The 26,973-nt window shown below is 45.7% G+C and overlaps 1 protein-coding gene across 4 annotated transcripts in view; it reads right to left on the bottom strand.

Annotated features, from left to right (window-relative positions):
• Window positions 1-26,973, bottom strand: part of CACNA1E (calcium voltage-gated channel subunit alpha1 E) — a 439,155-nt gene that overhangs the window by 260,102 nt on the left and 152,080 nt on the right. For 2 of the 4 annotated variants that reach the window (XM_079106942.1, XM_079106940.1), the window contains exons 1-2: window positions 6,643-7,062; window positions 5,709-5,848 (exon numbers count right to left, since the gene is read on the bottom strand). In XM_079106942.1, the coding sequence (XP_078963068.1) occupies window positions 5,709-5,848; window positions 6,643-6,735 (233 nt within the window). In that variant the 5' untranslated portion in view covers window positions 6,736-7,062. Of the gene's footprint in view, window positions 1-5,708; window positions 5,849-6,642; window positions 7,063-26,973 lie in introns of those variants that run through there. The other 2 variants (XM_079106943.1, XM_079106941.1) reach the window with 2 other exon arrangements.

Consider the following 26,973-nt stretch of genomic DNA (forward strand, 5'->3'; position numbering starts at 1 on the left):
ATGCACTGTAATAAAACTGCCAGCATCCTACTCTTGCCATTTGGGGCCATTGTGAAATAAAATAAGAGTAAACTGAACCCAAGCACTACGATTCCTACCATGAAGGTGGGTCTGATAACAGAGCAGCTGCTAAGTATCTTACTGGCAAGTAGCGTATATAGCACAGACACTCTGGAAAAAGGAATCATGAATGCCCCAGGCAGGATGGAGTGAAATGGAGCGAGATCTCACCGTGCTACTCAGAATGGCTTTTTAAAACTTACATATTGTTTGCTTCTAGAATTTTCAACTAAATGTTTTCAGACTGTGGTTGCTCACAGGTAACAAACTAAAAAGCAAATCTGTGGATAGAGGGAGACTATTATACCAACCATTTAGACATGAGCAAGCCGCTTAAATTGTGCCTTAGCTTACTCATCTCTAAGACGGACCTGGGTAATAATTGAACCTAACAATTTTTACCTTGCGGGGCCACATTTTAGGATTAGAAATAATATTTATAAAATGCAGTCTTTGCCACATGGTTCAATACGTGCCAACTTGTATTATATGACAACTGCCAGGTGATGTGCCACTGACTGCAGCTTTCTCCTCCCTTTGCCCCTCCCCCACCCCCTCCCACAGCTGCCTTTGGAAGGTTGGCTCTTCACAATTCAGTCCTTTTTTATTTTTTCCTCAAAAACACAACTGTTATATTTAATTAAAGAGAGTCATATCTGGGATGCAGAAACAATAGCAATTACATTTGACATATATATAATCCTAAATAATGTGGAAAGAAAGAGCTCAAATTTTATGTTTTCAAGTTGTTCAGAATTCAGTCTTGACCTCACCCACTCACCCAGGAAGCACTCGCCATGTGGTAAGCTGAGAACATGGTAAGCAGGCCCAGTTGACCAAAAGCCCAACACCTCTTAAATGGCCTAAAGAGTGAGCTCCAGCTTCCATTTCCCTAGAAATCAGAATGTGAGCAGGTTGGGCATGTGGAGCTGTGGACAGGGGACCCAGGGAGACCAAAGGGAAGGTGTGGGCACAGACAGCCCTTCTCTCCTCAGACCTGGGCAGCTCTCAGCACTCTCCTCTGTATCTTACAGACAACAGGAGAATCTAGGGAATAGCAAGTACTCAATCCAGTTAGCATTTATTAAATACCAACTGTATGCCAGACACTGGGCACACAGAGTTGAACCGAGGTCTTGAGACACAGGCCTGCCCCCATTTCCCTGTTCTTGCCCATGGACTAGGGGTGCCCTTAAGTTTTCATGCTCCTCCTCATTGTCCATCCACTTCAGGTTTATAATTTCTTATAAGACTAATGTATAATGGTGAAATGTATAAGGTGTATAATGTATAAGGTGAAAGAATGAGTGAATAAAAAAGCCAATTAGTAACAAAATCAGCTGGACCTTCTGACCTAGATTTTATGCATCAAACCACATTATGCCAAGAGTTAAGTAAGATGCCTTCTCAGTCATAGAGAGAAGTCCTAAGAGGAACACATGGGCTCTTGCCCTCTTCAAACCGGCAGCTCCAGCTGTGGTCTGGGAACACTGGCCTGATTATGCCCCTCCCTGGCCCCCAACACACACTGCCTCAAGGGGACCAAAGGAATGTGAACTCCAAGAGCCTTGGGACCACAGTGCCTGGAGGTTGTGAGGTGACAGATGGTGTGGCAATGAAGAATACTGAAGGGGGAACTTGGATCCAGGACAGCTGGCTCAAGTTCTGGGTCTAGTGACTAATACCAAGTCACATGCCCTCCCTGAACCTCAGTTTCTTCATCTATAAAAAGTTTTAAAAGATCCCTGTTGTGGTTTGAATGTCCCTTTCAAAACTCATTTAATTGCCATTGTAACTGTACCAAAAGGTGGCACTTTTAAGAGGTGACCAGGTCATGAAGGCACTGCCATAATAAATAGACTAAGGCTGTCATTGGCATAGTGGGTTAGTTATGGCAGAATGGGCTCCTGATGCAGGATGAGTTCAGCTGATTTTGTTCTCTTTCTGATATGAGCGTCCTCATTATGTGATGCCCTCCACCATGTTATGACACAGCAAGAAGGCCCTCACCAGATGCCAGTGCCAATTTTCTGGACTTCTCAGCCTCTAGAATTGTAAGAAACCTCTGCTCTTTATAAGTTACCCAGTTCAGGTATTCTGCTATAGCAGCAGAAAATAGAGGCAGAATATTCCTTAGATGAAGTAATAAACATAAATGTACTTTCTGAACCACGAACACCCTCAACATATAGGCCTAAGAATAATAAAGTTTAGACAGTCAATATGGCAGTCAAAAGGTGGTGACCCAGGCCTCCCAAATATCTGTCCCTTAGCAAAGGTCCAAGATGAAAGGTCTTTTGCTGAGCCAGCTGCCTGACACTGCAGTACCCGCCTCCCTTCCCACCTTCCTCCTCCGCTCCATCAACACTGGGAGCTGAGACGTTGTGCAGCCTCAGCCCTGAGGCACTGTGTCATGCTCCAGCACCTGTCACTCCTCCTGTGCACAGAGTAAAATGTGAGGTGACACCTGGAGATGAGGTGGGAAGTAAGAGCTGTCAGCCGGGACTACACTGCAGGTGCAGGTTCAGGAAGGCAAAAGGGTATTGGAGAGGAGGCTGCCTGGGGCAGGGGTAAAAATCATCAGCCCTGGATCAGAGGCCATGATTCAAACTCCTGGCTCCGCTGCCAACAAGCAGGTGATCTGGGGCAAATGGCTTAACCTCTCAGAACACCAGATGACTCATCCCCGAAGTCTGCTCTGTCTGCCTCTCTAGGTTGGCATTACAACATGTTTCATTAAAACTAAGACCCTCACAATGGTAAAATATCCCATAATTTAATGTACCACTAAGAAAGAAAGGAAGCGACACACCACTAATTAAACTCTGCCATGCCCCAACTGTAAGATGCAGGTTGATTCAGAGATGATGTGCATCCTAGAGGGGACCAGACGTGGTAGAGGAATACTCCCTGTGAATGTAATACCAAATATGATCATCTGTTCTGGAAGCTAAAACCACAGCCTCAGCCCTCAGCAGGGCTGCAAGAGTGCCAACCCTTTGCCTGGAGTCTCTTCACATGTGAATTAAGGGGAAAGAGACCTGGAGATGCTGGGCAGGAGGCTAAACAGTAGGTCTGGATGGGGACCAGAAACAAAACCCTGTTGGTTCAGGTGGAAAGGAGGAGCCAGCAAAGCCACCACACAGCCAGCAAAGTCTGAAGAGCCACTAGGAGAGGGAGATGAGAAGGCTGGGCAGACAGCCAGGCAGGACAACTGACTTGGCCATGCTCAGCACCTGCACCCACTCTTGGACATCACCTGGACACACAGGCAAGGAATGCCTTTTCAACCAAAGAGCCCTGTGGTCCCCAAGAATCTAGTCCTTCAACAGCATGACAACCCTTACTACAGTCCCTTTGGCCTTCTCTTGTCCAGTCAAATGGTCTGGTTCCTCTACCTCCCCTCACCCATCATATTTCCCAGACCCCACATGGGAACAGCAGTTCCCCTGTGAAGTACAGTTGACCTGTGGCAGTCACAGGAGGTGGTTTCAAGACCTTTAGGGAACCAAAACCTGCACACACTCACATATCTTATATAAAATAAAATAATATTTACATAAAACTTAGGCATACCCTACCTTCTGTACTCTATAAATCATCTTTAAATTACTTACAGCACCTAATACCATTAAATGCTATCTAACGAGTGGTTATAATGTATTGTCTAGAGAATAATGACAAGAAAAAAAGTCTACGCATGCTCAGTACAGACTCAATTTTTTTCTGAATATTTTGTGTCCCTGCTGGCTTGAAACCACTACATAGAATCCACTGAAACAGAGGCTGACTGCATTTTACCCTGTCAAAACATCTGGTAAAATGTGACATACAAAAGACATATACTGGAGCATCTTTAATCATTATTTATCACAGCAAAAAAACAGAAGGCAATCTAAGTGTCAAATAATCACAAAAACAAGAAGCTGTGTACATCTATTTAACGAACTGCTGATCAGTCATTACAGATTTTTACCAGAATACGGAATAAGATGTGAGATGCTTGTACTCTATTGAGAAAGTCAGCAAAATTACAAGCATCTAAAAGAAAGTGTGTTTGGCATTAAAGGGCTGGGTGCAAACACCACAAAATACTTGGAATTTTTCTTAATCCTTCTTCTGATTTTTCTGTATTTTCTTTAGTGGACATATAATAGTTTAGGATAAAAATAAGTGGACTGGACAAGAAATTTCAAATGGTCTCTCAACATGTAGAACTCAGCACAAGCCCTCTTCACACACATACACTATAGCCCTTTTCTTCTAGACAGAATCATAGTGTTTTTAAATGGCTCAGACTCTCAGGTAGCCCTTGCTAATGCACTGTGTGTCATGTAAAACATTGTCCAGGTGTGCTGCATTTTCTATGACAATGTACTTCTGCAACACTATGTACAAAATGTATCTTCATTTACTAAATCATACTAAAATGCAGGGGATTTTTTTTTTCTTTTTAGAAAAACAAGCTCTATAAAATCCTTTTGTGCAGCAACAGATAAGTGGCCTGTGGCCACTCTTTATGCATTCCCTTAATTAACATTGGGTTGCTTATAATCTATATTTCGATCCATTATATCTTCAACTATTTCTCTTTCATTTAATCACAACTGGTCTAAAGGTTAAAAATATCAGTCTTGTGTCTCATCCACAAGACAATGAATAGATGTGGTGGCTTCCAAGCCCTTACTCTTCCCAGACTTCACCTCCCCTGACCCCGATTATTACGTGGGGAGAGTTCCTCTCTTCTCCCCTCTCCTCTTAGTCAGTCATAATAGGGACTACATATTTCCTCCAACTCAGTTTTCTATGCCATCTCTTCTTTTCCTCTCCATATTGTACAGCTGTCTGTTAAGCAGCTGAATAAGAGAATTTCCATGCCACACCCTTGGCTGCCACACCCTCACGGGACTGCCCGTCCCACAGGCCGGAGAACCATCTGACACAAAGACCCACAAGCCACAGAAGCCCCAGGCAGCATGCCCAGATCCACCGCTGCCAATGGCACTGGGTCAGCCCAATGTCCTCATACTCAATTCATACCCTAGGAGAGATTTATCAAATATTTAACTAAACATACTGCCATCACATATGCTCCTGTGACACTGGGTTAGTCCCAATATAGCATTACTATATTAATTTCCAAGGAATGACTTGTCAGACATTTAAATGTAATTCAATTTTATGCTATTGATCAATCTGCAAATCATTAAAAAGTTCTATTGTCAGTACATGAGTCTTAATTATCAGTTCAGAAAATATGGCTGGGGTCTTCTCCAAGTCCCAACAAAACTGCCCTTGCCTGCATCTCTGGGCTCTTCCTTGGAGTGGCCTCTCAGGCTAGGGCAAGCTGTGTGCTCCAGTGAATGGCGCCCTCCCCAGAGAAGTGGGTATTCAGCAAGCCAGCTGAGCAAGAATGGGAAGCCAGGGCTGCCTGGGAGTCCCACGGCCTCTGCCTAAGGCCACAGGCACTGCCCCTACTCCTCACCAGGAGGGTCACCTAACAAGCAGCCCCCGGGGGAATCTTAAACTACTTCTTCTCCAAGCTTCACACTCTGCTCTCTTTCCACCCTGGGCTCCCTGCACAGCCACTTCATGACGCCACAAGCTCCCCACACTCACGAGGAAGCAGAGCGAGGGAGAGGACTCACCCACTGAGGACCACGATGAAGTCCATGACGTTCCAGCCATTGCGGAGGTATGAGCCCTTGTGGAAGATGAACCCCAGAGCCACAATTTTGATCCCAGCTTCAAAGCAGAAGATCCCAATGAAATATGGTTCTGTCTTCTCCTGTGGGGACAAGAGCAAAGGCAGCAGTAAGCAAGGACTGCACTTTATCAGACACCCACAAAGGTTCACCCAGGCCACCTCCCACCTGTCTGTGCTGGGCCAGCCCCATGCAGGTAGAAAGCGAGGGTGCTGAAGGGCACAAAGAAACTGGGGCTACAGATGTTCTGTGACTCATGGAGCAAGGGGCCAGATGCTGAAATGGACAGACGTGGGGTCACGCCCAGGGTCCCTGACGGTGGCCCTGGCTTTGCCCTGAATGAGCTGGCTTCTCTGCCACTGGTCTGCATACCACGTGAGGACTTCAGGGCTCTGGTGCCCAGGCAATCAGTCTGCAGTCACTCACCAGCACATCTGGATTTGAAGTAGTCTGTTGCTCTCTTCAGGAGCAATACCTTAGACACGTGAATCAGTTCTTAAGGGAGAAAATGGACTTCAGCACCAACACACACGTCCTGAGCTTCCTTCTCTCCTCTTCCCTCCCTTTCTCCTCCTACTTCAAAAGTCCCTTAGGAAAGAGGAATGAGGCATAAAGCCCTCGTGCCTGCCCTTCTTTCTCGCCTGGCTGCCACGCAGCATACACAAGAGTGTCTGCAGTGCCCTCTCTTCCCTGTAAGTCCCTGAGGGGTTTGTTGCTAACTTGTCCCTTGGCAAAGAACAAACTCCTCACAGAACTGCAGGGGGTGGGGTGGGGGAATGGGGTTGGCAGGGGAGCCGGGAGGGCAATGGAGCTAAGGAGAAGGGAACCAAGGAAGAGGAGAGAGAGAGAGAAAGGCTAGAAGGAGAGAAGCACATACCAGTCTTCGGGACATGGGGGTCTTGTCATCCTCCGGAAGATGCTGCTCCAGGGCCAAGACGATGCAGTTGGCGATGATGGTGGCCAGGATCATGTACTCAAATGGCGTGGGAAGGGAGGAGTTAAGGAACAAATTCACCCGAGAGAGGGAATACCACCTCCAAGATGGAGGTGCACAGAAGCCCACAAGCTTTATCAACCCCAAGGGGCCTTAGAGTTTGCCTGATTCGTGTTGGCAAGCAGAACAGTGCGTGGTTCTTACCCTGTGAAACCTGGCCATTGGCACTGGTCTAGAACACAAAGTGTCTTCTCGAAGAGAAGGACATAGCCAGGGAATAAGAGAGTCGGGCACAGGGCAGACACAGTCACCGAGTAAATTCCAAGACAAACCCAGGAACCACCCTGGGCTGCGAGGGGCAGGGAAGAAGGGGAAGCATGATTAATGCCACAGCAAACCCCTGGATCGTGTAATCACGCTTCAGCAGACACCCAGTTGTGACTGTCTGTTGCCCTCTGGTAATCACACCTGGAGCTTTCTCTACAATCTCCGCAGGACTGAGTGAAAGAAAAGCCCCCTGGGAAAGAAACTGCTCTCCTCGTATCAGCTCCCTTCTACTTTAATATCAAACTCAGAAAAATACTTCATGAGGCCAGGAGAAGATTGCTTCGTACACACCCCACCCCCGCTCACTTCCTCCTAAGCTTTCACCTCCATAGGGAACAGAAAGACATAGCCCGAGTCTGAACTGAAGATGGCCAAGTTCAGTTCTCTAGGAACCAATCTTTAAATAAATGCAGATTTTTTTCTGTTATGTTTTTCTGAAGATAGGTGAGGGGCTCTCTCTGCCCTTTTGAAAAACAGGACTATGACTCAAGTCTGGCATCCTGACTCTTGCAGGAAGATTCTGCTGCAAGCTCGGGGGAGGTGAGGTGACTGTTAGAAAAGAGAGAAAGAGGGAATCACTGGCTTCCAGAGCCCAGTCATTCTGCAGGTTGGGATTTCATTCTGCAGCTACTGTTATGACAAACTCATGCAAGACATGGTGACTGGTCTTGCAGAGCAACCTGTGCTCCGGAAGATTCCAGAATCTCAGCAGAAGAGTAGCAGACCTGGCAAAAGGAGAGAATGGCAGGGACCATTCTTCTGTCTCCTCGCAGACCTAGGCTGGCTTGTAGGATGTACACAGGGCTTGGAGCCCCCAATTCCAGTAAAAGAGCAAACCATAAATATATCCCCAGGAGCCCCCCATCCCTTCCCTGCTGTGATATTTGTGTCAATGACAATGTTAAATGAGCACTCAGGACATCTGGGGAAAGGGCTGGACACAAGGCACTCTGTGGGCAGAGGCCAGTATGCACGTAGATGCAAGGGGCCAAACCAGTTGCTCTGGACCGGGTGCTAGCATGGAGGCTGCGGGGGGAGGTAACAGGCTGCTTGGGAACTCAAGTCCTTTTACTTCTCATTTGGCAGTGCCATTCCCTCCCCCGTCACTGTGCACCCCTGAGTCACAGGCATTCTCCAGCAGCTGGCTGTCCTTCCTTCCCACACGTCTCCAGTACCACCGCACCTCGACCTCAGGAACAGCTCTGTGGACCTGTTTCCCTGTGGCCCAGCCACCGGATCTGAAAACCCGAGGGACCTCCTCGGAGGGCCTCCAAGGCAGACCATGGCTCCACATCCCGCTGTGTTTGCTTAAGCCTTCCCAGTGGGAGGGGCGCCTCACTGTGGGGAAGTCCCTCAACCGCCCTGGCCACTCCCCCACTGCCCTGAGAGCGAAGCATGCTGCAGGAACACACCCAGCTTGCACGTCCACCCTCCTAGGACAAGACCCCCTACCCACACCCTGTCAAGGCCACCAGAGTCCACTGATCACAGAGGAGCACTCTTCTCCACCATGGTTGGTGACTCTAACTCAGAGCTCTCAAATGTAGAGTGACAAGGGACCACGCCAGATCCTGGTATCCCACAAGACCCCTGAACATGCCACGCTGTCCTGGGCCTGGTGCAAAAACCCAGAATCCCCGGACTCATCTGGCAAAATGAACCATGACTGAGGAACCTACGCCCATCCCTGAAAAGGGCCTGGGTGGTCAGCCCAGAAAGGGACCTGCCAACAGGCCTGCAAGGCCCTGATGAATGACAACAGAAGTGGAGCACGTTTAGGGCACTGTTCCTACCATGGAGGCTATAAAACACCAGTGCTACGGGAGGTCACAAGGACAGCAATGAGGGAAAGCTTGGGTCAGCAGAGGTAAGCGGGTTTCTTCCCACCAGTACTTCTTTTGATGCCACTGTATACAGTATACACCTGTACACACACACACACACACACACACACACACACACACAGAAAGAGGGAGGGAGGGAACTGGGAACAGAACACAGAATATCCCAACTTGTTTTACCACAGATCCCATTTTTCAGAGCACCCCTCGGGAGTGATGTTCACAGAAAAATACTTGGAGAGAGCCCTGAGTCATTGGGCAAGTCTCACTGCCAGTCCCCAAGAAGAGGAGGAGGAGGCAGGCTGGTGGCTCTGACGGGAAACTAGTGCCTCTTCTTATCACCCTCTGTCCTTGCTAAAGGTATGGCCTCACCGGCCATTGCATGGCTTCAAGCACTCCACGCCAGCTCAGAAACCCACTCAGCACCTCTGAGCGGCCAGGGCCTGCCCGGGAAGGCAGACCTGGAACTGAGCTACAAATGCCACCAGCTCTCATGGCGCTGCTTGGGTCTGCGACACTTTGTGGAGCCTTCTTCCCCTAAAAGCCTGAGCGTGCTAACCACAGCCTAGAAGCACATGAGCTCCCAGTGCTGAGATCACAGGCAAGACAGGTTCCAGCAGCTGTGCACCCCCGAGGACACCCTGCCCAGCGATGCCCACTTGGATTGCTGTAGCTCCCCACCAGCCCCACTCTTCACTCCTTGCTCTCTCCTCCCCACCTGCATCTTCCTGGCCAGACTGTTTCCATCTGTAGCTCCCTGAGAAGAACTTGAAGCTCAACTAGTCGAAATGCAGATGTGAGAGGCTTATTGGGAAAGTGTGGCCTTCACCCCTGAAGGATAGTCAGCCCAGGAGGAGGGCCCATGGCCCCAGTGGCTAATGAGTCAGTTCCCTGTCACTGGCCAAGTATCTGATGGTTGAAAAGTCACAAGGTCTCCAAGACTAGTGCTGCCCAAGGCCCCAGACGCTAGAATCAAAAAGTGAGAGTTGAATTCAGATTCTGGAAGGACCCTGGTCCTACTTCCTGTCCCAGACAAATCCTCTGCCTACTGTCTAATGTATAAAGACCCATTCAGAGAAGCAAACCTTTGGCTTAAAAATTTTACAAATGCACATGCCCCGCAGAGGGATGTCCCTGAGGTTTTGCAGATCTAGAACTCCAGATGCATTCATTCTGGGGTATAGAGTTACTTTAGATGAGGTAGAGCAGGTAATGAAGGGAGCGGAGGGGTCTGGGGGTAGTAAGGGCAGTAGAGTGAAACAGACATCATTACATCATGTACATATATGACTGCATGACCAATGTGGTCCTACAATATGTACAATCAGAAAAATGAGAAATTATACTCCATTTATCTACGATTTATCAAACTACATAAATGCATTCTACTACACGTACAACTAATTAGAACAAATTTTTAAAAAAAAATGAGGTGAGCTGGACGTGGTGGCACTTGCCTGTAATCCCAGTGACTTAGGAGGCTGAGGCAGGAGGATTGTGAGTTCAAAGCCAGCCTCAGCAACTTAGGCCCTAAGCAACTCAGTGAGATCCTCTCTCTAAATAAAATATAAAAAAGAGCTGGGGATGTGGTTCCATGGTTAAGTGTCCCTGGGTTCAATCCCAGTACCAAAAAAAAAAATTGAGGTAAGATTCTGATGTGGAAACAAGGATGAGACCACAGAAATCCCACATGTCTGTGGGTTAGATGAAATAAGGGGAGGAATGGAAAATCTCAGGGAAGGGATGCAGAAGAAAACAGCAACATGCCTGGGCCCCAGCCCCTCAACATTACATCCTTTTTGTTGTTGTTGTTTGAACCTCTTTTCCACTTCCCTTTCTGAGGAAGCCTCCAAGAAAAGATATTTTACATCTTGGCACTTTTTCTATTGCCTGCATGGCCTTTCTCCTCCTTGCTTCTCATATGTCATGTCCAAGCTGAAATGTCACTTTGTGAAATTTCTCCTTGTGCCTCATTTCTCTGTACATGGCATAATTTTTTATTACTTATTTTCTTTATCTCCCAACGAAACTACACCTTGAAAGCAGGTGTTTGCTGGGTCTAATGGTGCACATCTATAATCCCGGTGACCCAGAAGATTGAGGCAGGAGGATTGCGAGTTCGAGGCCAGCCTCAGCAACTTAGCAAGACCTATCTCAAAATAAAGAATAAGCAGTGGCTGGGGTTGCAATTCAGTGGCAGAGTGCCCCTGGGTGCTAGGAGGGAGAAGAAAACAGGTATTCATCATTCATCAGTGGCAGAGCTCAGCAGAGATCTTGGTACACAGTGGGAGCTTAATAAATGTTTAGTGCAGGAAGGAATGGAGAGGGGTCCCCTGGAGGAGCAGCTCCATAGGGGATCCATTATAAAGGAGCTCTGGCTCAGGCCAGGGCTCCTGTTCACTCCACCACTGCAGGCTGACTCCCTTTCTTCTTGCCAGCCTTCGTCACAATCACAGACAACTTTATCTTCATACACAGGACATGAGGCATCAGAAAATCACATCTATGAGCAATTAGGATCATGATTAAAAGCTCTGGCCAGGAGTCAGACCATCTGAATTTGAAATCTGACTAGCTCAGTGGCCTTGAATTGGCTATTTAACTCTACACCTCAGCATTCTTATCTGAAAATGGGAATGCTACTAAACACCTGATATGTAACCTGGTGATTGAAGAAAATAATTCCTGAAAAATGCTTAACATAAATATATCTGTTATTAGAATTAGCAGTGAATACAATGGCATTGATTATTTTTTCCTCTTTGGTAATGTCCTCATTCCTCTTCAAAATACTTGCTTCCTTTTTCAAAAGCAGGTATCCGAGTTCTTCCTGGGTTAAAAGTGTTGTTGATGATAAACTTAAAATTTTTATTTTACCCAAATGTGAATACAGTGATCACTAGCTTGTTGGTATATAAATATATACATGAAAATATATACAGAGGCTCTGCTAGTCTCCACAGGGAAGAGCTGAACTGCAAACAATGGCCCCCAAGTTGAGCTAACGTACCTTGCAGGCGAGACTTGGAAAGGTCAAAGGATGCTCCACGTCAACATGGCCTCCCAAACAGCACCCCCCATGGCAATCACAGGCAGAATGAGACTCTGATTCTCTGTCCAGGAATTCAATGACTGCCTTAATAGTCTGTGCCTGACACAAAGCATATTTTGAAGGAGAATTTCCAACCCTTGGTGCCCAAATGGCTTATGCTTTGAGATCCTGAACAAATGAGCTGGTGGCGCAGGGAGGCCTGGGGGCCAAGGGCAGATCTCCTTCACTCCCGAGTCCCTGTTGTCCAGCACTGTGCTGAACACATAGTGGACATCCAAAACTATTATTTAGTAGGTCAACAAATTAATAATCAGTTGATCAATGAATAGCACAAGAAAACCAGGGCCCAAATCATCCTTGTAAAAAGAATCCCATATTCTCTCTACACTGTATACCCACTTGAAGTTTCTGTACTGTATACTGTGGGCATACATTATCTATTAGAAGAAAAGGAAAAGAAAAGAAACCAGCATGCAGAGAGGATCCCTTTAATGTTCACAGAGAGACAGAAAGGGGGGAGGAGTTCTTCCTGAAGGAAGGATAATGAGTTTTCTTTGGGCAGTGGGGCTATTTCACTCTCTTCTCTCCTCCTTGATCCATTGTCTGAGTGTTATAATGAGCACATATTGATTTATAATCATAAATTGAATTAAAGCAATATGTATTACGAAAAACACCAAACCAACAGAAAGAAACACCCCAACCTGAGGGTACAGAGGAAGGTGTTGGTCATGGAAATCGGTACAAGATTTCTGAGATCAAATGCCAGAGAACAAAGGGGGCGGACCAGACCAAATGAAGAACTGATCAGGAAAGCACTTGGAAAACTGCAGAGAGGCTTCGCCTCCTGTCTGCAGTCTCTCTCGGAGCCTCACTTCATAAACTTTCCTGGCAACCTTCCCAAACACCCCTTCTCTGCTCTGTCCCTCTGAGCCGGCTAATGAGGACTTGTGTGACTGCAATTTCTCCCTTCCCTTGCCTGTCTAGCAGCTTCAAGACAATCATTAGGGAAATGATAAAAATAGGTTCACTTATTGATTTATCTCCTCTACCCAATGCTCCTTCCTTCAACCAGTTGACTTGTTTCCTTAGCAACATAGCTAATTTGAGCAGCCCCACTCGGCCAGCACACCTGTCATTTGTTCAGTTCCTTCTTGAGCACAGAAAGCTGGGGCAAGGGAAAGGGCTGACCAATAGCTCTGGCGGGGCAGGTCTACTTGCCCACAGAGCCCAGGGGCTGCCCACACCTCAGCCTTTCTACTGCCCTCACCCAGCAGAGCTGCTCCAGTCTCTACCTCTCAGATTCTGGTGTGCAGGTTAGGCCTGGACAGGACTTAGGCCACAGACAGCACATGGGGAGTGCCCCAGGGGAGACCTGCACCTCCATTACCACCCAGATGCTGCCCAGACCCCTCTGCTCTCAGCTGTTGCCTCCCAGAGCCCCTGATATCACAACCTAAGCAGCTAAATGTGCTGAGAGCTCAGGAGCACCTCCTTGGGATGTCTAGAGGAACCCATGGTCTCTGGGAGGCAGATCTCAGCCTCCTTTACCCATTTCCACCCATCCCCCCAAGTCCCGAACAGTCTCCCCAGGGACACCCCTCCCCTTTCCTCCCTTCAGCCTCCTGATTTGGGATGTTTAATTCTAAGAGACGCAATGGTGTCAGAGGATAGTCTAGATACCTCTGTGTTCATGTTCATGTTCACATTCATCTTTCTACCCCTTCCTTGCCCGCCCATGAATATCAGTCCAACACATGGTGTTGACTCAAACAATAGTACTTGGGGAAGAACCGCTCTATCCCGCCATTCCTTCAAAAGCTCCACACCAAGGAAGGGGGCATTTGAAATAGGAAGGATAGTGAAATATAACTATGTAAGGCTTCCATGCTTTTTTTTTTTTAATAAAAGAAATCAGGATCTTCCTCAAGAACTAGAATACAATGGAGGAAATGGAACTTGGCAATGAGAAAACACAGCCAGGCTCTCGCTGCAAAAGCTGTCCCAGCACAGCACTCATGAGTCAGACGAAGGCCACCACTACCCGTGCTCATGGAACAAGCAAAAAACACAAAAGGATCAATGCCTAAAATAATGCATGAGTATGAAAACCCTCTGAAAGTTGCAAGGTACTACACAAATGCACAGTCGCCTTCATTATCCTACTAAATCAATCTGGAAGCATCTGCTGTGGCTCAAAGCTTTGGAAAAAGCATCTGTCAGTGGTCACGGCCCAGGGAGGGGAGAGGGGGCTGTTTGCAGCCATGGGCAAACATTGAAGCAACCCACCCCAATAAGGAATTTAAAAGAAAATTATGGTAATGGGCTTAGGGAAGACAGCAAAGAAATTTGGCCCAGAACCTCCTGGGAATATGGAAAGCAGATCCAAACACCAGTGCCCAGAGGAGGATTTATGAAGCTGATGGCTCTGACGCAATCTCTCTCCATGATTAGAAGCGGCATTAATCACACCCAAGGCCAAGGCGAAGAACAGGAGGGCTGGAACCGCCACAGAAGTTGGCTCTGGCTCCTGTAGACCCTGATGGAAATGCAGTGAGATCATGCTGGTGAGATCACATCCCCCTCGCCTGGCCCTGCTGAGGAAGATACATCTGCCCTGGAGGGACGAGTAATATCAAAGAGATAGGGCCTGGGCCTAAAACACAGGCAGCGCCTGCGCCCTGGCCATGGCTTCAGCAGAGCATCTGCACCTCCCGTGGTCTTCCTCCCCTTCCTGCAGGCAGGTGTTCTTCCAGGAAGGCCCACCTAACCTATCTACACAAGTGCAGGCAACTCTTGGAGTTCCAAGAGGGCATCCCAATGCCTCTCAGCAAACCACCAAGGTGGGAGGGCCCAGTCCAGGCAGCAAGCCCCGATGCAAGGAGTCCCTGTCCAGAGGAGAATGAGCTCCTCCGTGTGCGCCATCTGGATTTCTGAGCACTCACTCCTATGGCAAGATGGAGTGCCGAAAGGAGACCATTCCAGACCAGGATTCCCTGGGGTTCTGAGGCGCTACAGGTGAACTCTTCAATTTCCCCAAAAGAAATGCTCATTTTCTGACTTATCAACATATGGGCCACCTTCATTTTCAGAGTTAGTCATGGCCTCAACTCCATTTCCATCTCCTCTCTCAGGTTCCCAGTCTCGATCCTGGGCCGATCCGCAGGGGTAGACCATACATCACCTTGGAAGGCAGTGGGGCTGAGGCTCTACCCCTCCCGGTGTGTGATTATCACTACACAAATTTGATGGCAAATGGAAAACCACACTGTATCCCCCACCCACCCACCCACTCACCCCTGGCAGGAGAAATGCACTGTTAACAAGCAGAAAATGGGCAGGAAGGCTCTGCATACTCCAGGTTGCCCCGTCATTATCTCATTGCTTTCCTTAGGGCAGTTTTTCTCACCACCCAATCTTGTCTTTAAAAAAAAGAGAGAAAAAGAAGAAAGAAAGATCAGATAGAAAAACCACATCCCTTTTCTTTTTTTTTTTTTTGAAAACAAAACAAAACAAAAATGCCTCATGTGACTTTAAGCCTTAACATCAGTTTTTTAACTCTGGTTTCCATGGTGGTGGGATGCAACCTGCCATCACCATGACAACAGCTGCCTCTGTTCAAATCCACCATCTGACAGGCAATCCTGAACATGCACACCCCTCTTTCTCTCTTTCTCTCTCTCTCTCCCTGTCTCTTGCTCCTCATCTGCTGTCTACCTTTCTGTCTGTCTCTCTGTCTCTCTCTCCCCCGTCTCTTTTTCTCTCTGGCTGTTAAAAAGATGGAAATGCCATTGCAGCTACTCCTAAAGACTTAAACCCTAATGAATGAAAGACAAAGAGAGCAATGTTGAGAATATAACAGAAAAAAACTCCTAAAGGGCTTCCTGTTTACCCAAACAGTCCCCCTGCTCTCTTATGGAGGTCAATGGACTCAAAAAGAGAGATCCTGAGCTTTGTCCTTTTATTATTAGCTGTGAAGCCATATGCCACCTCTCACTGCTTTCAGACCAAAGACCTCTACGGACTCCTGTGACCAGACCCACTTCCTAAAGGAAGGTCACATTGTTGCCATTTTTTGTGAATAATTATGAGGGTCAGCTCTATACCCCTCCTCACCCAATTCCCAAAGGAGGGCAGATGCTGGATCTGAGAAGAAGACAGCTCTGCTGCCTGCCTCTCTTGGCTGCCCGTGGCCCTCAGTTACGGTCAGCTGGAGGAGTCTTAACAAATTCACTTGTTACGTGTCTGGCTGGATCCTGGACTCAAAAGGCTGTCATTCGACACAGTTTTGGTGATCAGGAGACAAATGATTGAAAGCTATGGAATAGCAAAGAATGAAAAGGGGAACGTTAAAAACCTCTGAAAGACAACAAAACATCAGCAGGGAAATTACCTGTTTCAGAAACCAGAATTTGTGTTTTGATGATGCTCTCACAAATTTGAGCCCATCAAGAGTTCTGACAGCAACAGTACTTTAGGGAAAGACTGAGCCACAAGGAGCAGCTGCATCCAGAGCACATACCCCACTTCCTACCAACTCTTGTGTCATGGGATGTCAGATGGTCCTCAGAATGTATGAAGAAAATGCAAAGTTTTCTGTGAAAGAGTCCATAGATCACCTCTGGGAGAATGTTTGCTTTCCTTTGAAAATTCTGCAACTGTCTCCCAGGGTTCAAAGATACCCACTGAGCATGAAAGCCACATGAGAAAATGTTGGAGGAAGTAAAGATACTCAACTCAGAAAGGGAAGATTTGAGAGACATCAGAGCTGCTTTTGATTATCCAAGGGGGGTGGCTTGTAATAGGGGCTTTAATTTTCTTTAAATTAAAGAGTGAGACCCACTCAAAGGCAGACCTGGGGCAATAGAAGAAGTACTTTTGCTGCTCCACACACCAGTGAATGGATTACTGTACGTAGTAAATGAAGTGTGGCGCTAATAAATATGGAACATCAGAGAGAAAAGCCCTTCGGTGTAACATTTGCCAATTTTTAGGGTGTAAATACTCTCTTTGCGGCCAATTTCTAGTTACTGAGTTACGTCACTAAACGTGGAATTTGGAGGAGGAAGACACGCAGGACGTGCCAGTTCCAGCACAGCACTCTGGGAGATTGTCAAGAGGAAGAGATTCCATATGTGACATTTCTTGTGCCAGGTCAACCCTCACAATCCTAAGGGTATGGGTAGGGAGCAAGGCCAATGAGTCTTCAGTCACTTACTGGGCACCTCCTGGGTAAGCATGACTCATTCTGTCCTCAGACTCAAACTGCCCCTTATTCAGACCAGGAAGTCTGCAGCATCATGTCATCACAGAAAGCTCTTACCTATGCAGCTCGTATGCCCAAAGCAGCCACAGGTGAATGGTTTTGCCAAAACAGGGCAACGTAAAAGAATGAATCACCCTCTTCTCTCAGGCTGGATTACCGCATACCCAAGGGGCTCCTGCTATTTCACCACAGCCTGCAAGAGACATGTGATCAAAACACACTCAAAAGGAGTAGAAATAAGTCAGGTAAAAGGCTCACCTTCCACTCTAGATCAGTGGATCTCAGCCTCAGCTAAAGTGTAGACTTACTGGGAAAGCTTTGAAAAGTTAAGGACACAGTATCCTACCTCCAGAAATTCTGAAGCACCCTGGCTACAGTCTGAACGTCAGCATTTCTAGAAGTTCCCAGGCTGATTCTAATGTACACCTAGGGAAGGGAACCCTGCTTTCAATGCTGGACACCATGAAAGCTAACCTGTGCAATAACAATTGCATAAGCTAAAATCCCAGAGGCGGGGGCTGGGGTTGCGGCTCAGTGGTGGAGCACTCGCCCGGCAGGTGTGGGGCCCTGGATTTGATCCTCCACACCACAAAAAAAAAAAAAAAAAAAAAAAAAAAAGATGAGGGTATTGTGGAAACCTACAACTAAAACAGAGGGGAAAAAAACCCAGAAGCACAGGATAAGAATAGATAAATCTTCTTAGAGTGCTGCTAACTCTCCCATTTTACAGATATAAAGGAATGAGACTTTTCCAGATCCCCTCCCAACTCTCAGTTCTGTAACCTGAAAATCTTGGGAAACTATCATAAGAATAATCAAAAAACCCCCGGGGGGGGGGGGGGGTGTAGTTTCAGTGGTAGAGAGCTTGCCTAGCAGGTAGGAGGCCCTGGGTTTGATGCCCGGAACCACAAACAAACAAACAAAAAACTCCCTGGCTTCCTACCTTGAATTGAGGATTCTAAAAAAGGAGGCTATTCTTATATGAGCTTTCTTCCTCTTTCCCAAGAGCACTCAATTGTTCTTAAAGAACTCACCTCCTGAGGTAGGGTCTGGATAGCTTGCCTTTCCCAGGGCCGCTGAAGAGCCTAGCAAACATTCAGAGATGGGCACTTGCCTGAGCATCGGTCCATCCTTCCAGCTGCTGAGACCTGTTCTTGGTTTTTATACTGGGCAGAAGTCCACTGGCTACTGAGTCCTCTACTCTCATATCCTACAGTTCTCCAGTGACATTTTTGGGAAAGAAAAATGTTAAGCATTGTCCTGAATCATTGTTTCCAAGCCTCACTGGATTTGTGCCATTATTACAACAATCCTCCTCATGTCCATTCCTACTTATTTTAGTATTTAAGTCCTTTCTTGTTAATCATGATCCTTGTATCTAGCTTCCTGTGTTCCAAGACAAATACCCAAAACACACTTGCTAACCGATAGAAGAATAAAAAAAGTCTCAGAAGAAAGGAAGAGGCTGGAGGAATAATGACTGAGCAGAGGAAGGGTCTGGAGGAAAGAGAAGAGAAAAGGTGATGAGAGGAGACCCACACTTAGGAGCCCTGGGTTCTCCTCTCTACTCTGCCATTTACAGTGCAGCTCGTGGCAAGTGTCCCAGTATCTGTGGCCCTCGGGTTTCTTACAGATATGTAAGGGTCTGATTAGAATTTCTCTTAGATCCATGTAACTCTAATGTTCTACTATCCATTGATGCTAACAGGGAACATTATGGAAAGGAAAGTGAAGGAGAAAGGAAGCCTGTTCATTATTACAATTGGAAGAAGTCACTTTTGGTGAAGTTACTAGTGACAACACCCGGCAATGACATTCGAAATGAAAATTCTGGCACAGCTAGGAACCCCTTGAAAGTGACTAAAGTCCATAGAAATATTTCTAAATTTTCAAGAGGCGTTCCATGACCAGCTGGATTAGCTAGAAACTTCCCTAGCAGACAGTCAGTGAAAAGTGAGAGTCCTCATCATGGTGGCCTGGGGATGGACATAGGCTGCTTTTTTTTCCATAAACCTTCTGCAAACCTTTCCTACACTCTTTGAGGACATGAGTCTTTTCCACAGCCTCCTTACCACTCCCTGCCCCCATTTCCTTAAAAAGCTGCAAAAACAGAAGCATTCAATAAGTCGGAGTTCAAGGAAAAGTCAGGAAAGCTGCCACCTCCGCACTTCAACTCACACGATGGGTACCCTGGAACAGAGAGGGCTGAGGGAGGCTTCTTTAAGGGCTGGAAAAAAGAAAATGGACTCGATGTGCTAATATTGAAAGAAAACTGACATTTTCAAATCAAAGGTCCTCTACAGAGCTGCAAAGGTAGTGTGGCACTGGAACTTTGGGGGAAGGAGGAAGACAAAATAGCAAAGGTTCCCAGATTCCACCCCAAGTTCACATTTCAATGACACAGGGCAAGATATCTCAGATCAATTTCTAGATGACCCTGATGATGGGCACAAGATCCTTGTTCTTCTCCCACCTGCTGATCCTTCCCTCTTCCACGGGAATAGCCTCATGCCTGCTGCATGCCACACATACATGCAGCAGTACACAGAGTCCCCCTAAAATAGATAGTTAGGAAGAATACCCACCTAATTCTGGTCTGGCCAAGTCAGCATGGCGCAAATGAAAAAGAATTGCTAGTGCAGTTGGTCAGACCACATCTAACCATGACCTTGAGCTAATCATGTATAAACTGAGAACGATTTTCACTTCACACAAGGTTGGATTAAATCATATATGCCTCTAAAGCACACTGTAGCATGTCCATCACCCAATGGGCTTTCATTGAATGTTAGTTTCCCCCATCTATTCCCCGGTATAATGCCTGGGAATAAAAGCTCCCCAGCCCTAGATGACAGTCTCTGTAGAACGTTGGTGAAAAGGATAAAAATAGATGAAGATAAAAGAAAAAGGGAGATGATAGACCTCATGAGTGTGCAGGGCTCTTCTGAACCCAGCCTCTTTCAAGCAGAAGTGTGGAAAGCAGCCGGACAGTTCTAACAGCCTAGCATCTATTCCTTGGTTTTGCTGTCTTGAGTCTGTCTACTGATATTTGTGACAAAAGTGAGCTTGGTCTTTCTGAGCCTGTGCATTCAGGGAGGCCATCTGCTACTTTCTAATCATCACCAGGGAAAGAGGTTACGCAGAGAAGAAGCACCCTCATTCACAGAACTTCAGGATGGGTGAGGGGCAGGTGGCAATCTCAAAAATAAATACATACATACATACGTAACTCTATGAGAAAGAAGCATTATCTTGCCAACATGCCCAGATCCTCTGAATTTACATGGACTCACATTCCCCAAACCTGCCACCTCCTCATGTTACCACATCCACCCCCTCACCCCACCTCCAGACAAGCCTACATCCTTCAACCGCTCCTCCTATCAACAGACCAGAACACATGCACACTGTGCATCCATATGGCTCAGCCATTTCACAAACACAAATGTCCATGCAAATACAATCCAAAGTTAGCAGAAAGGAAAGATCATTCCTTTAACTTTTTAAAATCCACTCCTTAATTTCTGAGGCTCCGTCTGGTTTCTAAAAGTCAAGAAGTACATTCTAATTCTCCATTCTCATCCACACCAGCATCCAGTTCTCCCAGGTAAAACACCCTCCAGTATGGTGGGCAGATGCCCTTCATGAAGCTCATTAGGCAAATACCTAAGAGCTTAAGGCTATGGAGCTTCCCTCCACACACACATCACTCTAGCCCTTTCAGAAACTTCCTCCACAGTTCATGGGTTCCCATTCTGATGTTCTTCTCTGATAGAACAGGACGGAGACCGTGAACACCCAAGGAACCTGAATGACAGGGAGTGGCCAGCTGGAAGGCTGACCTGACCCCTGACCAGAAAATCTGCCCAGGGAACAAGTGGGGGCTGTCAGAAGGGGTTTTCCATATGCCATCAATCAGGCCATCTGAAATGTTTGGTTGCCACTTTTGCACAAATAAAATCAGGTGAATTTAAGGATATTGATGATTTTGAATATCTGATGGTAGAGTGAAACAGAGGCTATTAACTCATGTACATGTATGACTGCATGAGCAATATGATCCTGCAATATGTGTAATCAGAAAAATGAAAGATTATACTCTATTTATGTATGATTTATCAAAATGTATAAACGCATTCTCCTGTCATATACAACTAATTAGAACACATAAATTTTTTTTTTTTTTAAAAAGCTGGTTAGGAGCTAGGGATGTAGATCAGTTGGTAGAGTGCCTGCTTCACATGCATAGGTCCTGAGTTCAATCCCCAACATCACACACACACACACACACACACACACACACACACACACACAAAAAGCTGGTTGGAAAATTTTGCCCCATTAATCCTTCTTAAGATTTTTTTTCTGGATTATAAATCCAAATGTGTATTAGGGACAAAACTGGCATAAAATCAGCATTATAATCAGGCAAAGGAAGATGAGTTTTTGTTTGTTTCATTGTGGGTGTGTGTGTGTGTGTGTGTGAGAGAGAGAGAGAGAGAGAGAGAGAGAGAGAGAGAGAGAGAGAGAGAGAGATTAGGAAGATGAACCCAGAGGGTCACTTATGCTAGGCAAGCACCCTGCCACTGAAGCACATTCCCAGACCTTTTCTTTTATTATTTTATTTTACTTTGGGACAGGGTGTCTCTGAGTTATCTAGGCTGGCCTCAAACTTGCCATTCTCCAGCCTCAGCTTCCCGAATAGCTGTGTGTGCCACCACACCCTGTGGAAAACAGGTTTTGATGAAGATATTATAGATCTTATTTTTTAAATATGAACCCATTAAATTTAAGAAGGGGAAAAAAGGGCTCATATAAAGACTACCTAGCTGCAGTGGTTGAGGAAACTGGCTCTGATCAGGCCTCCAGCTCTCACTCACTGTGGAACCTCAGGCAAATGAGTCAACCTCTCCATAACTTAATCCCCTCCACTGTGAAATGCAGAAAACAAGAATGTATATCTGCATAGGATTGTCATGGGAAATAAATGCAATGATCCGTGGATAACACTTAGTGCAATAATCTGGTAATTAGTAATGCTTAGCAGGTGTCAGATATTTATAAACTCTCTCAACATTACACTGGTGCTAACACCTGACAGGTTTGCAAAGGGCCTCGTATACATTGACCAATGCTAACCTCACAAAGCAAGATCATCAGGCAAGGAAAGTGAGCTCCACCTCACCCTGAAGGCTGAGGCTCAGGGAGGTATTAGAGGCAAGTCACATGGACTGCACCTGGCAACACTCAGGTAAGAAAGCTACCAAGAGTCAAAAGGAAGTGAGACAGTATTGTTAGAAGGAGAAAACTTCGCTGCAGAGGTTTAATATTGAATCAACCTTAATTAATCAGATACTAATAACTAAGAATTATTGATGACTTACTACATACCAAACACTATTCTATCCATTTTACAAAAATCCTACAAATTCATTCTATAGGTAAAATTACCATTCCCATTTTATGTTTAAGGAATCCCAGGCACAAGCAAGGTTAAGCAGGATGCTGAGGTGTACAGCTTGAAAGTGGCAGAGATAGTCCTGAGATTTGAGTCCAGAGACCACATTTTGACACACTAAAATTTCCATGTAGAGACTGGAAAATCCTAAAAGCCAAGGCAAAGTTTTCATCAACTGGGCATTGGACTAGATAATGTCTCATATCCCTTCAACTTATGAGATATGTTCATTGTCTGGGAAAGAAATAAGATATTGCCTGAGTCTCTAAAAGTGAAACCTTAAGTGGATTTTGGAGAAAGCAAGATACCACATCCCAGCCAAAAGGAGACGTGAAATAGTCCTGAAAGCATGTGACAGGGACATCTCCCACAGTATTTTTTTTCGGGCAAAATAAGAGATGTCACAGTTCAGATTTGAGAGAAGGTGGACAGTCAATGAGTACTGGTGACAAGCAAAGGGGAGCCACTCCCAGCCGTGCTTGTATCAGGTATTCCAACAGAGCTTCGCAAAGCATGTGCCCATCAAAGCTGCAGGTGACTCAGAGCTCAGGGTGGGGAGCTCACTCATTAAACACCAATTCCAGAGACAATGTGTCATAGAAATTGCTGAAACTTTGGAGTCTGACCACCCGCTTTCAAGTTCATGGCGGTGACTTTACTTAATCTTCTGTAGCCTTGGTTTCTTCCTGTTTAAAGTGTAGATAATAACACTTGCCTCACTGGCTTGTTGGTTTGTTTAAATGCAGAGAGTCTGAAATTTGGTGGATACTCAATTAATATTAGTTTCCTGTCCCCAATTGAAAAGGATCTCTATAAGATGGATAGAAAGATCGAAAACAAGGAGACAAAATATACCTATAATAAACCAAGTCCCGAATCTAGATTCAAAAATCAAACTGAGTGAGACTAGAGTGAAGGGAAAAACATGTCAACAATTCATGTTAAAAGGATTCGACGATTTTTGCTGACTACAACCTCAAGTCAATTCCAAAATAGACATCATTCCTTTTAGAAGGAAAACTAAGAAAAAAGCACTTTAATTTAAACAAACATGTTAAATGTCAATTTAAACAAATACTGTTCTATGTTCTTATAATTTAAAAAACTAATGGATACTGACCCCTCCCCTGGTAGGGATTTTAAACAATACTGAAGCCACACAGTATGTGTTGCGATAAACTAACAAACAAGGTGTCCTATGAGGCCCCAGGGGAGGGAATGGATCTTATTCTGCTAAAAGAAATCAAGGAAGTCTTCACAGAGGGAATGACCTGAGTACAATCCCCAAATCAGTTGTTCCAGACAGAAGGGGCCACAGGTGCAAAAGCCCAGGGCCCTGGAAGAGGGTGCTGCCTTTCAGGATTAGGGGGCTGGTTGGAACCGCTGGAGACACAGTGATCATGGCGACAGAGGCTGGAGTGACTGTTCACAGTGGATGATGACAGACCTGAGCGCCAAGCCAAGGAAAGCCCACCCAGCTGCAAAGTGAGTACATGACAGAACCCAAAGGGAACTCAGGCTTTCTGACAGATTATCCTCTCTGCCTGGGTTGCCCTGTACAGTAGCCACTAGCTCTATGTGACTATTTGAATTTAATTTAATGGAAACCAAATTAAGATTTGAAATTTAGTCTTCAATCACATTAGCCACCTATCAAATGCTGAAGAGTATATGTGTCTAGCGGCGACCATACTGGGTAACACTGATAAAAAGAACATATCCACCTTCACTAAAAGTTTCTGGCCAACAGTGGAGTTCAATGCCATAGGACCATCAAATAAACAAGAAGTAGGTTTGGACACTATTGCTTTATAGAACAGCAATAGCAGGGGACAAACAAGCCAAGTGGAAGTTCTGAGGAGGAGTATTTCAACTCTCCATTCCTTAAGTTCTTTGTAGTTGTTTTTTTTCATAACAGACGAGTACCTGGTACTCAGGTACTCGAGCTTGGTGGTCATCTGTCAGAGTGATAGAGAAAGGCCCAGTACTGAATTAGTGCTGGTTGGCTAGGACGTTTACACATTCTCCTGGCATGCTGGCTGACGTGTGCAAACCCTTCCCAAGGAGTTCCTTCACTGGAGTTCCTCCCACACTTGCATTCAAAGGTTTTGATACTTGGATGAGAAGCACTCTTAGCCCCGCATCCATATGTAGGAATTTTCTAGCCTACCTGTTCTTTTTAAATTGTGGTTCACGGACCCCTGAAATTGAATGCGAAATTATATGTGCATTTTTTCATGAAAGAGGTGGCCATAAAATCACTCAGATTTCAACAGGAATTGTGATACGAAAGCAAGTAAAAATGAAACACTGTATGAGAGGGATCTAGTATTCCAAGAGAGCCATCTAGACAGTCACTCACGCCATTCCCAACTCTAAAGTTCCACAGAACTTAAAACTGACCCTTAAGAACTTAAAGACTCTCATCCTGCAACTGAAAGGCTTTAGATTCCAGCATCCCCCAATACTGATCGAGAGGAGAAATGGGAGTAAAAGAACCTGGAAAGAAGTCCAAGGCACAAAAGTCGGAGAATTCAGAGTCAACTTAGAGAAGGTCTCATCTGGCAAGGTCTGCTGAGATGCCTACTGAAACTCTCTTGAAAATATTGACCATTCCTTTTCCATGTTAGTTCACAGAAGCAAGCACCCCCAGTTAGATGTAATACCAGCTTCCTAGCTAGGAACCTGCCCAGCAAATCTAAAGCCTGCTTACCTATGAACCCATTTTTAAAATAATGACTCTAACCACCACTTCATGATATGAAAATTGAGCCAGAATTCATCTCCAATTCCACAGTATTTCTAGAGTTGAAAGGACTGAGTTCCAGAATAATGCATCTAATCCTATGTTATCCAGGATAGCTGGAAAAGAAAACTGATTAATTTAACAAACAATGTGATGAAGAAGTAATTTTTTATATCAATATGGATTATAATTTGTGCAAGCTCAGCATAAAGCACAAGGAAGTACCCACACAATTGAAACGAGGCTGAACTTAATGTCACAAATGCTTTATTGGCAACATTCAGAAAGCACTACAACATTCTGTGTGCCTAGCAGCCATCATTACAAATCTCAGTTGTCATTATACTATATATTTCTTCATGCCAATTAATAATAGAGTTCTTTATAATAAAATGCCAGATAATAAATAGTTCATGGTTTAAAAAAAAAAAAAACAGTAGGGAAACCCACACTGTATAATATAGAAACTGGAGGAATCCTGAGCAAAATCATGAAGTAGGTAAGGCTGGTCTCTTACAACTTCCTAATTCTCACGTAACAACCTTCACTCCCCTTCCAACCATCCAGAGCTCTCGTACTGCCACCAGGCCACATCTGGTCCCACATATTTTGGTCATGACAATACCAGGCACATAACAGGCACTTTATGGATGCTCGCTAAACCAAGAGTAACTAACTTAATTATGAATCATTCAACAAAGGTTTACTGAATTCTCACCACGTGCCAACACTTGCTAGGTGCTGGAATTAAAAAGGTCCGTGTCCCTTCGTCTGCTATAATGGTACACAGAACAAGATAAACTAACTTCGAGATCAGCTTAATATGTCCCTGCTCCCAGGAGCATCTGCATTTTGATAGAAAGATCTCAAGTCTCACTGCTGCACCCAGAACTTCTGTTGGCAGCAGGGCTTTAGCCTAGTACATGAGAGATTTAGAGTGGGGAAGCACACTGGCACTTTGTAAGACTGGCTTCTCTAAGGTCACTGCCAGGCAGACAGCAAAGCTCAGTAGAGCAGTGGTGCTCAAAGTACAGTTCCCAGATCAATAACATCAGTGTCACTTGGGAACTTGTGACCAATGAGCATTCTCAGTTCCTACTGAACCAGGAGTGGGGTCAGCCCTGCACCTTTGTATGTGTGTGTGTGTGTATATGACTGAGGCTTGAACCCCGGGTGCTCTACCACCAAGCTATATCCCTAGCCCTTTTTATTTTTTATTTTGAGACAGTCTTACTAAGTTGCTGAGGCTGGCCTGGAACCTGTAATCCTCCTGCCTCAGCCTCCTGAGTTGCTGCGATCACAGGCGAGCACCACCACCACCGTCCAGCAATCTGTACTCTAGCAAGCCCTGCGGGTGAGGCTAAGACACACTCAAGTTTGAGAGACAGTGGTGTGGAGGAGTCAGGCAGAGTGCATATGTCAATCCGCAAAGGCACTGAAGACTCGGCCTTGATTCAGATGGAAATCGCCTGCTGAAGGGAAATGGTGGCTGACAGAATGGTAGTAAAGCAGCTGCCGACAGCACACAGCTGGAAATTGCCAGGATGCTAGTGAGTGACTGTTGAAAATTCATTTCATGCTTTT

The sequence above is a fragment of the Sciurus vulgaris genome, assembly GCF_902686455.1.
Source record: "Sciurus vulgaris genome assembly, chromosome: 12".
Taxonomy (NCBI): Eukaryota; Metazoa; Chordata; class Mammalia; order Rodentia; family Sciuridae; genus Sciurus; species Sciurus vulgaris.